General features: G+C 40.1%; 1 protein-coding gene across 1 annotated transcript in view; it reads left to right on the top strand.

The window, feature by feature from the left end:
- LRP1B (LDL receptor related protein 1B) overlaps window positions 1-15,907 on the top strand; it is a 1,294,122-nt gene that overhangs the window by 1,024,811 nt on the left and 253,404 nt on the right. Inside the window, 3 exon segments of the mRNA XM_044303104.1 lie at window positions 7,804-7,996; window positions 10,298-10,423; window positions 12,567-12,695. Of these exon segments, the coding sequence (XP_044159039.1) occupies window positions 7,804-7,996; window positions 10,298-10,423; window positions 12,567-12,695 (448 nt within the window).

Genomic DNA, 15,907 nt, shown 5'->3' with positions numbered 1-15,907 from the left:
GTGTTAGAGGAGTGTTTCTGTCAAGCAGCACCACCAAGAAGCTCTACTACAATCTCTGCTATTTCTGCAGTCCATGTACATTTCTGTAATGCTGCACAACATGGGCATGACTAATCCTTCAGGTTAGAGGATGCTCTTTTCAGAAGCTCAGAGCTGATTAGCAGCAGAGGACGCTCTAATCTATAGTTTTTTTTTTCCCCATCTAGCAGGCCCATTTTAAAAGGGTTCTCTGGAAATACTCATTTATCATCAAATGCTCACAGCCTGCTTTCGTAAACAGAAAATCATGCTTACCTGCTCCCCACTGTGTCTATGTTCCGATTCCCGACTTCTTTTCTTCTGGTGCTGCATGGACATGGTCACATGCTCTTCTGCAGCCAATTACTGGCTTCAGCGGTGACGTGCTGCTTCTGGCCATTTCACTGCTGAAGCAATTCATTGGCAATTCATTCCGGCGACCGGAACATGGACACAGCAGAGCACCGGAACGACAGGGAACAGGTAAGAAAGATCTTATGTTTACAGAAATGTTATCTGTTTCATTTATCAGATCACTGGAACCAATTTATAAAAATTGTTTATTAAAATGAAAAAAATAAAAATAAAATCTACTGTGTGTGTAGGCACTTTTAGGATTCTTCATTCCATATTTCATTAAAAATCAGGATAAAATTGTTGGAAACCATAGTCAATTGGGTCCATCTGGCCCTCTTGGTGTCCATCATGTGACAGATCTGGCGGAACAGTTATTTTGTTTTTCTGTCCCTACTATGACAGAACGTAATATACACTCAGCCTTAAAAATGGTAATTCCATTGCTTACTTTTGCCCTGCAAAACAGATTACCCTTTTATACGGTAGGCTTACCATGATGGATATTCATTTTTCCTCCTAACAATTAGTCGGTGCCATACCCAAAACTTCCAAATATATTTCCTAACTGGAAATCAAATCAAATCTGCACCTGAATGTGAAGACTGTATTTAGAGAATTTCCTATGCACAGTTCCTGGCATCCATTAAGGTAATATGAAGCTAGACTGGCACACTTTCTATGTACTGTACATAATGCTGCGCGAGCACTGTCACAACGAGCCTTTGTTCTGCCATCTGGCAGGTGACAACTCGCTGAAACTTCATGACTCAACTTAAATTAAACTGAATAGTATCTTCATGGGATAAATGTATAACTGTCTAATAATAAAAATGCTGTGAATGGCTCTCTCTCTCGGTTATGACATATAAAGAATTGAGTTCTTCACACACAAATTTTAACTTAAGGTACCATCACATGTCTGTTCCAAAAATAAAATAATGAATTTAAGGAAGGATATATTTTTTTTTTTGTGCTACCTGGAAAGAGTCTTTCTGAAAATAGCATAACACATAGTTTTGAATCCATTGTAATCAATGGCAATAGCGAGTTTCCCTTGTGTCCTGCTGTTTGCATCCTTCAGGTACCAACTTAAATAGTGTGATTATATACCAACCTGCTGTGTTATTCTAGGTTTGCTACCCACTTCTTAGCGCTGCAGCTAAATAAACTGCTCAAGGCAGAGTAGCTTTCTGATGTCCTCCTGACATCTAGCATCCAAGGTAAATGACCCAATAGCCTGTAAGCTACTCCCCTGGGGATCCTGAGCTACGTTCCAGAGCTGCACTCATTATTCTGCTGATGGAGTTACTGTGTACATACATTACATTACTTATCCTGTACTGATCCTGAGTTACATCCTGTATTATACTCCAGAGCTGCACTCACTATTCTACTGGTGCAGTCACTGTGTACATACATTACATTACTTATCCTGTACTGATCCTGAGCTACATCCTGTATTATACTCCAGAGCTGCACTCACTATTCTGCTGGTGAAGTCACTGTGTACATACATTACATTACTTATCCTGTACTGATCCTGAGTTGCATCCTGTATTATATTCCAGAGCTGCACTCACTATTCTGCTGGTGAAGTCACTGTGTACATACATTGCATAGAAACATAGAAACATAGACTGTGTCGGCAGATAAGAACCATTTGGCCCATCTAGTCTGCCCAATATACTGAATACTACGGATAGCCCCTGGCCCTATCTTATATGAGGGATGGCCTTATGCCTATCCCATGCATGCTTAAACTCCTCCACTGTATTTGCAGCTACCACTTCTGCAGGAAGGCTATTCCATGCATCCACTACTCTCTCAGTAAAGTAATACTTCCTGATATTACTTTTAAACCTTTGCCCCTCTAATTTAAAACTATGTCCTCTTGTAGCAGTTTTTCTTCTTTTAAATATTTTCTCCTCTTTTACCTTGTTGATTTCCTTTATGTATTTAGCAGTTTCTATCATATCCCCTCTGTCTCGTCTTTCTTCCAAGCTCTACATGTTAAGGTCCTTTAATCTTTCCTGGTAAGTTTTATCCTGCAATCCATGTACCAGTTTAGTAGCTCTTCTCTGAACTCCCTCCAAAGTATCAATATCCTCCTGGAGATATGGTCTCCAGTACTGCGCACAATACTCCAAATGAGGTCTCACTAGTGCTCTGTAGAGCGGCATGAGTGCCCCCCTCTGTCTACTGGTAATGCCTCTCCCTATACACCCCAGCATTCTGCTAGCATTTCCTGCTGCTCTATGACATTGTCTGCCTACCTTTAAGTCTTCTGAAATAATGATCCCTAAATCCCTTTCCTCAGATACTGAGTTTAGGACTGTTTCACTGATTTTATATTCTGCTCTTGGGTTTTTACACCCCAGGTGCATTATCTTGCACTTATCAACATTAAATTTTAGTTGCCAGATTTTTGACCATTCCTCTAGTTTTCCTAAGTCCTTTTCCATTTGGTGTATCCCTCAAGGAACATCAACCCTGTTACAAATCTTTGTGTCATCAGCAAAAAGACACACCTTACCATTGAGGCCTTCTGCAATTTTGCTGATAAATATATTAAACAATATGGGTCCCAGAACAGATCCCTGAGGTACCCCACTGGTAACAAGACCTTGGTCTGGATATACTCCATTGACTACAACCCTCTGTTGCCTGTCCATCACCCACTGCCTAATCCATCCAACAATATGGGAGTCCAAGCCCAAAGACTACACTTTATTGATAAGCCTTCTATGTGAGACGGTATCAAAAGCCTTACTAAACTCTAGATAAGCGATGTCTACTGCACCTCCTCCATCTATTATTTTAGTCACCCAATCAAAAAAATCTATAAGATTAGTTTGGCATGATCTCCCTGAAGTAAACTCATGCTGTTTTTCATCTTTCAATCCACTCCTTAAGTATGGTTTCCATTAATTTCCCCACTATTGATATCAGGCTTACTGGCCTATAGTTGCCCGATCCCTCCCTACTCCTTTCTTGTGAATGGGCACAACATTTGCTAATTTCCAATCTTCTGGGACGACTCCTGTTGCCAGTGATTGGTTAAATAAATCTGTTAATGGTTTTGCTAGTTCACCGCTGAGCTCTTTTAATAGCTTTGGGTGTATCCCATCAGGCCCCTGGGACTTATTTGTATTAATTTTAGACAGCTGACTTAGAACCTCTTCCTCTGTAAAGACACATGCATCAAAAGATTCATTAGTCTTCTTTCCTAACTGAGGTCCTTCTCCTTCATTTTCCTTTGTAAAAACTGACCAGAAGTATTCATTGAGGCAGTCAGCTAGTTATTTATCTTCTTCCACATACCTTCCTTCTTTTGTTTTTAATTTGGTAATTCCTTGTTTTAGTTTCCTTTTTTCATGTATGTATCTGAAGAATGTATTATTGCATTACTTATCCTGTACTGATCCAAAGTTACATCCTGTATTATACTCCAGAGCTGCACTCACTATTCTGCTGCTGGAGTCACTGTGTACATACATTACATTACTTATCCTGTACTGATCCTGAGTTACATGCTGTGTTATACTCCAGAGCTGCACTCACTATTCTGCTGGTGGAGTCACTGTGTACATACTTAACTTATCCTGTACTGATCCTGAGTTACATGCTGTATTATACTCCAGAGCTGCACTCACTATTCTGCTGGTGCAGTCACTGTGTACATACATTACTTATCCTGTACTGATCCTGAGTTACATCCTGTATTATACTCCAGAGCTGCACTCACTATTCTGCTGGTGCAGTCACTGTGTACATACATTACATTACTTATCCTGTACTGATCCTGAGTTACATCCTGTATTATACGCCAGAGCTGCACTCACTATTCTGCTGGTGCAGTCACTGTGTACATACATTACATTACTTATCCTGTACTGATCCTGAGTTACATGCTGTATTATACTCCAGAGCTGCACTCACTATTGTGCTGGTGGAGTCATTGTGTACATACTTAACTTATCCTGTACTGATCCTGAGTTACATGCTGTATTATACTCCAGAGCTGCACTCACTATTCTGCTGGTGCAGTCACTGTATACATACATTACATTACTTATCCTGTACTGATCCTGAGTTACCTCCTGTATTATACCGCAGAGCTGCACTCACTATTCTGCTGGTGCAGTCACTGTGTACATACATTGCATTACGTATACTATACTGATCCTGAGTTACATCCTGTATTATACTCCAGAGCTGCATTCACTATTCTGAGGGTGGGGGTCACTGTGTACATACATGAAATACTAAAAGTAACAACTTCAAACATGTAAAAAAATATAATAATTTTTTAGTAGCTGTGGGGATTTGCCCTGGTAGACAGGACAAGCAGATGCAGTATAGAGGCAAAGACCAGTTTGTAACTCAAAAACTTCAGGGTTTTATTCACACTTATGGCAACTAAACAGTACGACAGTCCGTTTGCAGTTTTGGTGTTCGTTCACACCTAGACAGTTCATACAGCAAAAGAGTCACCTGTTATCCTAGGTATTAGTTCACACCCGATCGGCATTGCTCAGGACAGAGCAGGCCTCCCAAAGTCAGGCCTCCAGCCTAGCACAAGACTCAGATCCCAATCCAGTGATTACCAGAGCTCCTCTGTCAGAGAGAGATGTAATTACCACCAGTTGACACTGCTTGCTGGGTTTTTTATATAGGCCAGTCAACACCCGGCCTGGAACGTGGGGAGTAGTCACCCACCCAGCACTTTGACTACTCCCAGTAAGAGCCTTCCCGGATCAGCTATTTCAGCTATACTAAAAGCAAAGTGTCAAACAGCAACTGCTGCTGACACATGAAAACTGGCTCTTACTCCACCAAGGCCAGGAACCTCGGTGACACATACCTTCTGTCAACGACAGTCCCTTGCACCTTCCTACATAGCCTTAAAGCACATTTAAAATCTTCCATAAAATAATTCCATGATTAGTGCACAAGCAGTATCTTCTCTAAAGTGCAAACCCCAACGTCAAATTCAACAAGGGACCCAAAGTGACCAAATTACCTTAATACCTTAATGTCCCCCCAGAGCTGTATTCTATATTCTACAGGCAGTTCTTGGAAATAGTCAACATACTTGCTGTGAAACATTCTCCTAACAGTTTAGCTAAGCTCCTAAAAACAGATATATAAAATTACTATACTGTGCCTGACTTAAATAGGACTCTTTCTAAAAATAAACTGTGTGTCACATGTTCATGCTTTTTTTTTCTATGTTGGAAATAAATAAAAGTGAAACCCCGATTTTATGGCATGCACAAAAATTTTCCATATTCTGATTACCTGGTATCAAGTGGAAGAAGTAAATGAAGGTCTTCAAAATTCTGGAATTTACATTGTAGTAGATCCTCTGGCCCTTCCATAACCACTAGGACCTGCTGCCACTGCTGATACATGGAGCGCTTGGTGCCCACTTCTACAAGAGACCCACTTTATAGGTTCCAAAGTGTTTTTTAGCCTGGTCTCAGAATGTTTGCATCTGCTCTGTTTGATTGATGCACTTTAAAAAGTCCTTCACATTTTCTTTTCTCAATAAGAATATTTTAATATAAAGAAAATTGTGTATTCTTATTTATCTGCTGCATTTTATGAATCTTGAAATGTCAGGCCTCCTATAAGAGTGAACCTAATGACTATGACATTTCTCTTAGTTTCCAAATCTGTTTGTATCTTGTAAATTATGACAATTATCATCCATCACATTTAATAGACTAGCCTTCCATAAACCCAAAAGAGAAAGCAAACTTTAGACAATTTTGTTAACTTAAAATGTAACTTTTTGAAGCTAAGCCGACAGCAAGTATTCATTTCCCCTGCAGCGCCACTTCAGGACTAATGAAGCATTACAGTGGGTTGCACTCATTGACTCATAGTACTTCTTTGCTCTGGTCGATACATTTTCTGAACTCATGGTTTGGGTTGACGGGGCTAGGCAAGACGATTGTGCAGGGATCTGACAAAGGAGAGGCAGGGTCTGGCAAAGAAAGCAAGAGGCGCAAGGGTGCACAGAGTGGCTTGGGCCCAACCTCGGTGCACCAAACTGTTCATTTGCATGTGGATTAAAAGTCCCTTTTCTCCAAAATGAGGCAAAGGCTCGCCAAGTGTAAGGTAGGCCTACAAGGCTTTGTCCCTGGTTTATCAGTGAATTTCCTGGTACACGCTCCCTTTAACAGAGGCTTGAAGTGGCGCATTGATTGGCATATCGTGGCATGCTCAGACAATTTCAGTTATTTCAGGTCAAGAATTCAGCTGAGCATCGCACAACCTGTAATATATTCATATGAAATGGTGGCTTTAATTGCACTTAGAGAAATCCTTGCAGCAATATGACTTTTCTAGATTTCACCAAATCTCCCTGCTGCATTATAAACAGTGAAGGGAAAGCGGTATTCATGCACGGTGGGATTTCAAAGCTTCTTAAGTAATTCCTAAAATCAATATCCCAAACCCTAATTTACAAACAAGGCAGATTAATATTGCCTATACTTCAAAGTATTTTTTTACACATGGGTCTAAATTAATTGGTTAGTAAAGCCTTAAACATTACTTATGCAAATGCTTTGAATGGATTTACATGTAAATTGAGCTCACTATTTGAACATCTTGGCTTTTTTTTTTTTCCTGGTGTGACTTAAGAATGACCTGTTGCCTACACATGATACCGGGATTATAGGATAAGAAAGAACGCTGTGTTGTCCGTAATATTCATCTGGCACAAGTATGACGAGCATCTAAAGCAAATTTTTGCAAGGTCTTAAACTGACCCACATATTTATCCTTGAAAGCCTAATTTAATAATATTTACAGAGGGGGTTATTTACTATTCGTAAATATTTGTATTTCGGGTGACTTCACCCCTCTCATGCCAGGTCCAAAATTGTGCCTGTTTTTGGGCATTGGAACTCTAAATGTAAGATAGCTCAGGAGAGGATCATTCAGGGTACCCAGGCTCGGACACAAAAGTGGTCCTTAAGACATTGCCGACTGGGACCTGCTCTTATCTCCAGAACGGAACCCCAAAGTGAACAGAGAGAAGCCACTTCCATGTGGCCATCTTCCTTTTCCAGCTATGGGAGCTCTGAAAATAGCTGAGCGCTGGCTCAGGCAATTTTTGGCAGTCCAATAGCTGTGAATGTAGAGGTGGCAAGCATAGCCAGCTGACCTCTGTTCACTTTGGGGGTCCTGTTCTGGAGATAAGAGCAGGTCCTAGAGGGGGGACCTGCACCTATCTAACATTTATGGCCTATTCCAGATGGGCCGACCTCTTTAAAGGTCCAGCACAAAACAAATATTTTTTTCTTTAGCTGATAAAGAGTAGATTCTAAACAAAATTAATTTGACACAATTTTGGTAAAATTAAAGGTGGATTAAAATCAGACAAGAATTGCAATGATGTTTATTTTCTTACAGGTAATTGTTAGATCGGGACCTGGCACATTCCTCAGTATGGCCATTTATGATAACTATATATTCTGGTCAGATTGGGTAAGAAGAGCAATTTTACGCTCCAACAAATACACCGGAGGGGAGACAAAGGTTCTGCGAGCAGATATCCCTCATCAACCTATGGGCATCATAGCAGTGGCCAATGACACCAACAGCTGTAAGTGGAAATATAAAATATAGAGAATTGGTTTTTCTACAGATGTGCACTGTAAAAAATATAAAATAAAACATATTAACTATGGTCAATAACTGTACTTTAAAGTCCTACCACTAGGTGGTGCTTCACAGTATTGTACAGGACTGAAAATGCTTTGTGATTGTGTTGACTCTTAACAGCACACCTTGTGGTTTGGCATGGTATTGCAAGCTAAATCTGTTTCAGCAGCAAAAGCTTCAGTCTGGCTTCTAAACTATGCATGATGAAAATTTGCTTTAAATCTCATTCACATTTTTTAAACATAGTTACCGGAGAATTTTCAGACAGAATCATTTCAGCTTTTTGTATTATTTATTTAGTCTATAAAGCAGAGTTTCTGTCAGCCCTGAAAACCATCCTGCTAAGAAAAATAGAAGGATTTTGACAAAGCTTTTCAGATGACGCACAGAATTCAACACATTATATTGTAATATGCCCACTAGCAAATTTTACTCTTCCTTCGTTTTCCCAAATGACAGTGAGTCATATACTGAGACAGTCTGCAAAAAATTTGGGGAAATTACGATATAGTATATTCTGCTTGGTGAAAATGAATTTAAAATCTACTCTGTGTAAGTCAACATAATGCAGAAAATTGGTCACAGAACAATTGTAAGTAAGGCAAAAAGATAAACCTTGAGATAGCTGCACTTAAAGGGGTAATCGGCAATGGTGAGTGGTGGTTGTTTGTTAGGATATGCCATCAAATACTATTTAAGCCCCTCTTATGGCATTTCCTTTGCATGGGGCAGATGCAAAAGATGGCCGGGAGGTCTGCTGTGCAGGGGATGAACCAAAGGAACCTCAGGCTCTTTGACCCTCTGATGTACATGGGTCCCGGAGTTCTGACTTCTACAGAATCATCAATGTTATAAACAATGACATTAAAAGATGGGGATGGATGACCCTTTAAGTCATTTAAAGTGGTACTCTATCTAAATGTATGTTTAGATTAGTCTAATAATAACACAGATAGGAAGAGGTATAATTTATGTCTTTCTAGCTTCCCTGTAGTCCAAACATACATTGCCTAATCACAAGGCTTTTCTTGCTGCATATTCCTAGCAACCAGACTATCAATTCAAAGCAGAATTCCTACTGAACTACATCAGTCAAGGGGTGCTTAGCAAGACTTTACCCAGATATTCTGCTTGTACAGTGACATATGCATCAAATTGATTCCATCAAGAGATTCAGACGGGATGCATGTAATGATGAATTCTCCATCCAACTACAAGCGTAGACTTTTGCCATTTTGAAACAAATTAATCGTAATTCAATATTATATTATCAATGGATTATTCATGAATGTTTCTTGCTGTATAAAGTGATTGTCTGGTTTGGAACTTTCTTAATTAAAGTGGTTGTTAAAAAAAAAATTGGGGATGGCGTAGCATGGTGTATAAACATAAAAACAGACTCACCTGGTCTGATCATCAAGATTTCTGGGATGCAACTCTGTCCCCTCTGCTTCTGGTCCCCATCTGGCTGAATGTGTGATGTGCAGACCCCTGTATATCACCAATGCCGATCATTCAGTGGCCTCAGGGTGGAAAAGGGTGGGAAGGAGCTACACCTCAGGAACCTGAATGACCAGACAATCTGGGTGCATTTGTTTTTAATGACACACCATGCCCAGCCATCCCCAATTTTTTTTCTAAGAGTGTAGGACAACCTTTATAATGGGATGTCCCATTATATACTGGCCCAACAATCAGATGATCATCACTGGTCAACCTTTGGTGACTGGTTGTAATTGCAAAGGAAATGTATCATTACATATCAACCAGTTGAATGAATGCATGGCCCACCATGTAACCCATGAATGGGTTGGGTTCGCCAGAAAAGCCCTTACAGGATGGCTGTTTTTCTAGCTTAGTGAGGGGCTCATAATGTCCATATGCCACACTGGGGCATTTGGACAGAGAATTTTCTTGTGAGCCATCACCTCACCAGTTAGCTTCTGTGCAGAGTGTCTACAGAGACCTACATAGGACTCAACACATTCATGCATGAAATGGACAAGCCACAGATTTTTAACGGCTGCCATGTGATACTTACACTAAATTCTCATATGGTGGCACTGCAGGAAAAGTGAGCCAAGTTCTACCACAGATTATAATTGATTGCTGGAAGTCCTAGCAGGTGAATAACCTGGATCATCTTTGTGCAATTATTCTATTAAAAAAGTTATTGTCCACAATGGACAACAAAGTTCCTGCAAGCATATATACAACATATTTCACATTTGTTTTTTCTAAGGTGAGACGTCGCCATGTTCCTACATAAATGGAGGTTGCCATGACCTTTGTCTTCTTACTGCTGACGGTCGCGTCAACTGTTCGTGCAGAGGAGACCGAGTATTATTAGATGACAACAGATGTGTGAGTAAGTAATATATTCTACACCGAGACACTGCAAAGAAAACAAGCGCTATAGCACATTAATATTGCATGGCGTATCTTTAAGGTTTACGTGCATACTGCATGTCATACAGCTGTCATTTTTTATTTTCTGTTGTACATGGTAAAAATAATGATACAAATAAGATATGGCTGCTGGGAAGGCTGGTGACGCTGATAAGTTTTGTCTTGTTTTGCATTCAGAAACCGTAACATTCTGGAAACCTAAAGTCCCACTCTGCCTATAATTAGTTGTACTAAAGCAAATCTGTCACACAATGGGACTTATAGTATGGGGACAAATTGTACTGTTTGGTCAACAGGTGTGATAAAAAAAAAAAACTCAACGGACCTAGTTTTTGAGTCCGATGTATACATAAGGAGTGCACCTCCCCTATCTGTGTTAGCTGAGATTGACAGCTGGCTGACCAAATGGCAGTATCGTTTGTGCCATTTTATGAAATAGAACAGAAGACCTGTCCCCATAAATGCATCCCTTTCAGAGGGTAGTATAGTTTAATGACAGATCCACTTTAAAGGGGCTGTGCAAGAATGAGGGGGTTTGGACCACCCCCTCACCACTTGACCGGAACTGTAAAGAAAGGATTACTTACCTGCTTCCCCCTGCTGAATCCACGTTCCTTCTCCTTCAGACCTGCAATGGTCACCTTGGCTCCTTCGATGTCAAAATCCGGTTTGACATTGCTGTAGCCAATCACTGGCTGCGGCAGAAACTTAAACCCCTTGCGGCATGTTACCATTTTTCATGACGTAAAAGGAGCCAGCCGGTCATAGCCAGTGATTGCCTGCAGTGTTGTCAAACCAGATGCTGACATTGAGGGAACCCAGCAAACCATCCAAGGCCTGAAAGAGAAGGAGCGGAGAGCAAGCACCATGGAGCAGGTAAGTAATTTTTCCATTATAGGTCCTGCTAAGTACATGATTTTGCCATAACCTCCATATTCTTGCACAATCCCTTTAGTGTTATGGCTTCATGGTCACTTATAGGTTATGGGGTAAGATGACAAGTAAAACAGTGGCTATGTGTAATGCAGCAGATGTGGACCCACTGTAACTACTGAATGGATTTGGTTTGGGGCTATTCTTGAGGGTATTGTTAAGATGTACCCCTAATTTTTTACATTTTACACCAAAGCGGGGATCTGGACTTTGCTGCAGGGGCGAGTAAGCCACTATCTCTACTAGTAGTCTCTGTTCAGAGGCTGCTAACCCAGGTGGGTCAAGAGACAGTTGTGCGTGAAACTAAGGGGACAGGCAAAAGCATGGTTAGTAAACAAGCCAAGGTAAGAACAGGCAGAGTTTGTGCAGTATGGTAGTCAGTCGGTAGATCAGGGAGGGGAACACAGAGTCAATATGACAACTGGGTAGGGCTCAGAACAGGAAGCACACTGCTAATGGTAAACAGGCAGAGGTTGGACACAGGAGTAGCTCAATGTTTCAGGATTAGGACAAGCTAGGAACCTAAAGCTCAGGCACCTTGTCATAATGGCAGGTGACAAATACCCAAGGAAACACTGCTATTGGGTGGGGAAATATTAAGCCTTGTGGGTCATAACCATTTAAAGCCAGGGACAGCATTCATGTTGCAAGGGAACAAGCAGCAGGAAAGAAGCTAGCTAACAGAAACCAACACTGAGCATCAAGAAGGGTACATGCTCCAGCAGCCATGCCCGCTGGGCAGAGGAGATGCTGAAGGGCGTGAACAATTTCAGTGCTTCCTTATGGGAGAAACAAACACAATAATGGCAAGAATTCCAACACGTACAGAAGTTTTGAGATTGTCAAAAGTCTCCTGCAACTTTTCCCCCTAAATTTAAATATTAAGGTAAAGCAGTGCTCACACTAACTTGCAGTTTTACTATGGCTGCTGTGTTACCAGTTAATTGTTTAACTTATTTAGAGTCTCAACTATTAGAAAAGTTTTTCCTGTTATACAGTATATTAGAATTACTTAAAGGGATGGTCGACTTTTGCAATAATTTATTATTCTAATCCATGTAAAATAAAGTCACTTCACAAATGATCTTCAATATGATTTTTATTTACTCTTCATTTTATAAATGGACGAGTACAAGTGTTGACCCATTATTTCGTTTTTATCCTTTCAGCCAGAAATTCATCTTGCAACATGTTTTCTGAGTTTGAATGTGGGAATGGTGAATGCATTGAGTATGAACTGACCTGTGATGGCATTGCACACTGTAAAGACAGATCAGATGAGAAGCATTCGTATTGTGGTGAGTTTCAAGTACATGAAGCATTTCTGCATTAGATATGATAACTTCAGAATGAATATAAGTGAATATATAGTTTAACTATAATATCTTATTTTTATTGACCTAAAAAGAAAATATTTTCTGGCCTTTTGGTACCACTGTGGCTATATATACATTATGGCTATATGCCATAATGATGCTATTATGGATGCAAATCTCCTTCAACTACAGTCTATAGCTGAGACAGTTACAGGGAGAGAGATGCAGCAGTATGGGCACACCACCTGAGATATGATAGAGAGCTGCAGTAGAAAGCACATGCCTCCTAACCTGCAGCAGTATGGGCACACCTCCTGAGCTATAATAGGAAGAGAGCTGCATTAGAAAATACACGTCCCCTGACCAGGAGCAGAATGGACATGCCCCTGAGCTGCCAGCTTGAAATAAATCTTGCATAGTAATTGGAGCAAAAAATGTGTAAATCTCTGGATCCATGTGACGTATGGGGCTGATTTCCATGTGCTATATAAGGTCTCATTCTCAGCGATTTACAGTAATTATTGGATAACTCCTTTAAATAGATTAGGAAACCATCATGGTATCCAAAAATACTGAAAAAAGTGTCAAAATGTACAGTACAGACCAAAAGTTTGGACACACCTTCTCATTCAAAGAGTTTTCTTTACTTTCATGACAATGAAAATTGTAGATTCACACTGAAGGCATCAAATCTATGAATTAACACATGTGGAATTATATACATAACAAAAAATTGTGAAACAAATGAAAATATGTCATATTCTAGGTTCTTCAAAGTAGCCACCTTTTGCTTTGATTACTGCTTTGCACACTCTTGGCATTCTCTTGTTGAGCTTCAAGAGGTAGTCATCTGAAATGGTTTTCACTTCACAGGTGTGCCCTGTCAGGTTTAATAAGTGGGATTTCTTGCCTTATAAATGGGGTTGGGACCATCAGTTGTGTTGTGGAGAAGTCAGGTGGATACGCAGCTGATAGTCCTACTGAATAGACTGTTAGAATTTGTATTATGGCAAGAAAAAAGCAGCTAAGTAAAGAAAAACGAGTGGCTATCATTACTTTAAGAAATGAAGGTCAGTCAGTCTGAAAAATTTGAAAAAATTTGAAAGTGTCCCCAAGTGCAGTCACAAAAACCATCAAGCGCTACAAAGAAACTGGCTCACATGCGGACCGCCCCAGGAAAGGAAGATCAAGAGTCACCTCTGCTGCGGAGGATAAGTTCATCCGAGTCACCAGCCTCAGAAATCGCAGGTTAACAGCAGCTCAGATTAGAGACCAGGTCAATGCCACACAGAGTTCTAGCAGCAAACACATCTCTAGAACAACTGTTAAGAGGAGACTGTGTGAATCAGGACTTCATGGTAGAATATCTGCTAGGAAACCACTGCTAAAGACATGCATTAAGCAGAAGAGACTTGTTTGGGCTAAAGAACACAAGGAATGGACATTAGACCAGTGGAAATCTGTGCTTTGGTCTGATGAGTCAAAATTTTAGATCTTTGGTTCCAACCACCGTGTCTTTGTGCGAAGCAGAAAGGGTGAACGGATGGACTCTACATGCCTGGTTCCCACCGTGAATCATGGAGGAGGAGGTGTGATGGTGTGGGGGTGCTTTGCTGGTGACACTGTTGGGGATTTATTAAAAATTGAAGGCATACTGAACCAGCATGGCTACCACAGCATCTTGCAGCGGCATGCTATTCCATCCGGTTTGCGTTTAGTTGGACCATCATTTATTTTTCAACAGGACAATGACCCCAAACACACCTCCAGGCTGTGTAAGGGCTATTTGACCATGAAGGAGAGTGATGGGGTGCTGCGCCAGATGACCTGGCCTCCACAGTCACCGGACCTGAACCCAATCGAGATGGTTTGGGGTGAGCTGGACCGCAGAGTGAAGGCAAAAGGGCCAACAAGTGCTAAGCATCTCTGGGAACTCCTTCAAGGCTGTTGGAAGACCATTTCAGGTGACTACCTCTTGAAGCTCATCAAGAGAATGCCAAGAGTTTGCAAAGCAGTAATCAAAGCAAAAGGTGGCTACTTTGAAGAACCTAGAATATGACATATTTTCAGTTGTTTCACACTTTTTTGTTATGCATATAATTCCACATGTGTTAATTCATAGTTTTGATGTCTTCAGTGTGAATCTACAATTTTCATAGTCATGAAAATAAATGAGAAGGTGTGTCCAAACTTTTTCTCTGTACAGTATATATATATATATATATATATATATCAGATATTGAGCAAAGCTGGCATGTAATACATAATTTTCTTATTGTCTGATTAATTTCATTTTGGATAGAAAAACAAAATTATGGCTAGGTTTCTTAGGCTGAAATCCAGAATGGACTCACATTGTCTATTACTGTGCAAACATTTAGGCACATCTGGAGGAAATGCTACAAATTAAGAATGCTTTTAAAAAATAGAAGTGTTAGGAATTTATTTTTATCAATTAATGAAATTCAAAATCAATGAACACAAGAGAAGTCTAAATTCAATCAATATTTGGTGTGTCTGCCCTTTGCCTTCAAAATAGCATCAGTTCTTCTAGGAACACTTAATAATTAATCACAAATTGCTATTTTAAAACCCTATTCAGCCTATCGATCAATGGGACTGTTTTAAAAGACCACTTAGACCAGCGATGGCCAATCTGTGGCCCTCCAGTTGTTGCAAAACTACAACTCTCAGCATGCCCTGATAGCTGTAGGCTGTCCAAGCATGATAGAAATTGCAGTTTTGCAACAGCTGGAGGGCCACAGGCTGGGTATCCCTAGCTTAGATCCGTCTAACTGCCATTACTACGAAGCGTGAGGATTTTCGGCTTTGTGGCGAATCAAATTTTTCCTCAACTTCGGATTCTATCTATATATCTTCATATAAATAATTGATAATGTTAAAATGTGGTAGAAATAACATTGTAAAAATTGCTTCAAGTGGCATTTCTTTCTTTTTTTCTCAGTTTATATTTAGATAATTGTATTATATAGACAAGATTAGTTATACTATATATTCATAGATATACTTTTATATATCTGCCTTTGGCAAAACTGGAATGAAAAATGAAAAATGTGCTGTTTATTTTTAGACATAATAGCTATCCCGAGTGTCTAACTGCCCTCACAAAGCCTGGCATACTTAAGAGTAATTTACACTATAAACATGTTACATGAAGTGATAATGTATCAGTT

Source organism: Bufo gargarizans, chromosome 8 (assembly GCF_014858855.1).
Source record: "Bufo gargarizans isolate SCDJY-AF-19 chromosome 8, ASM1485885v1, whole genome shotgun sequence".
NCBI lineage: Eukaryota > Metazoa > Chordata > Amphibia > Anura > Bufonidae > Bufo > Bufo gargarizans.
Note: the sequence above shows the minus strand (reverse complement) of the source record. Positions and strands in the feature narration are given on the sequence as shown.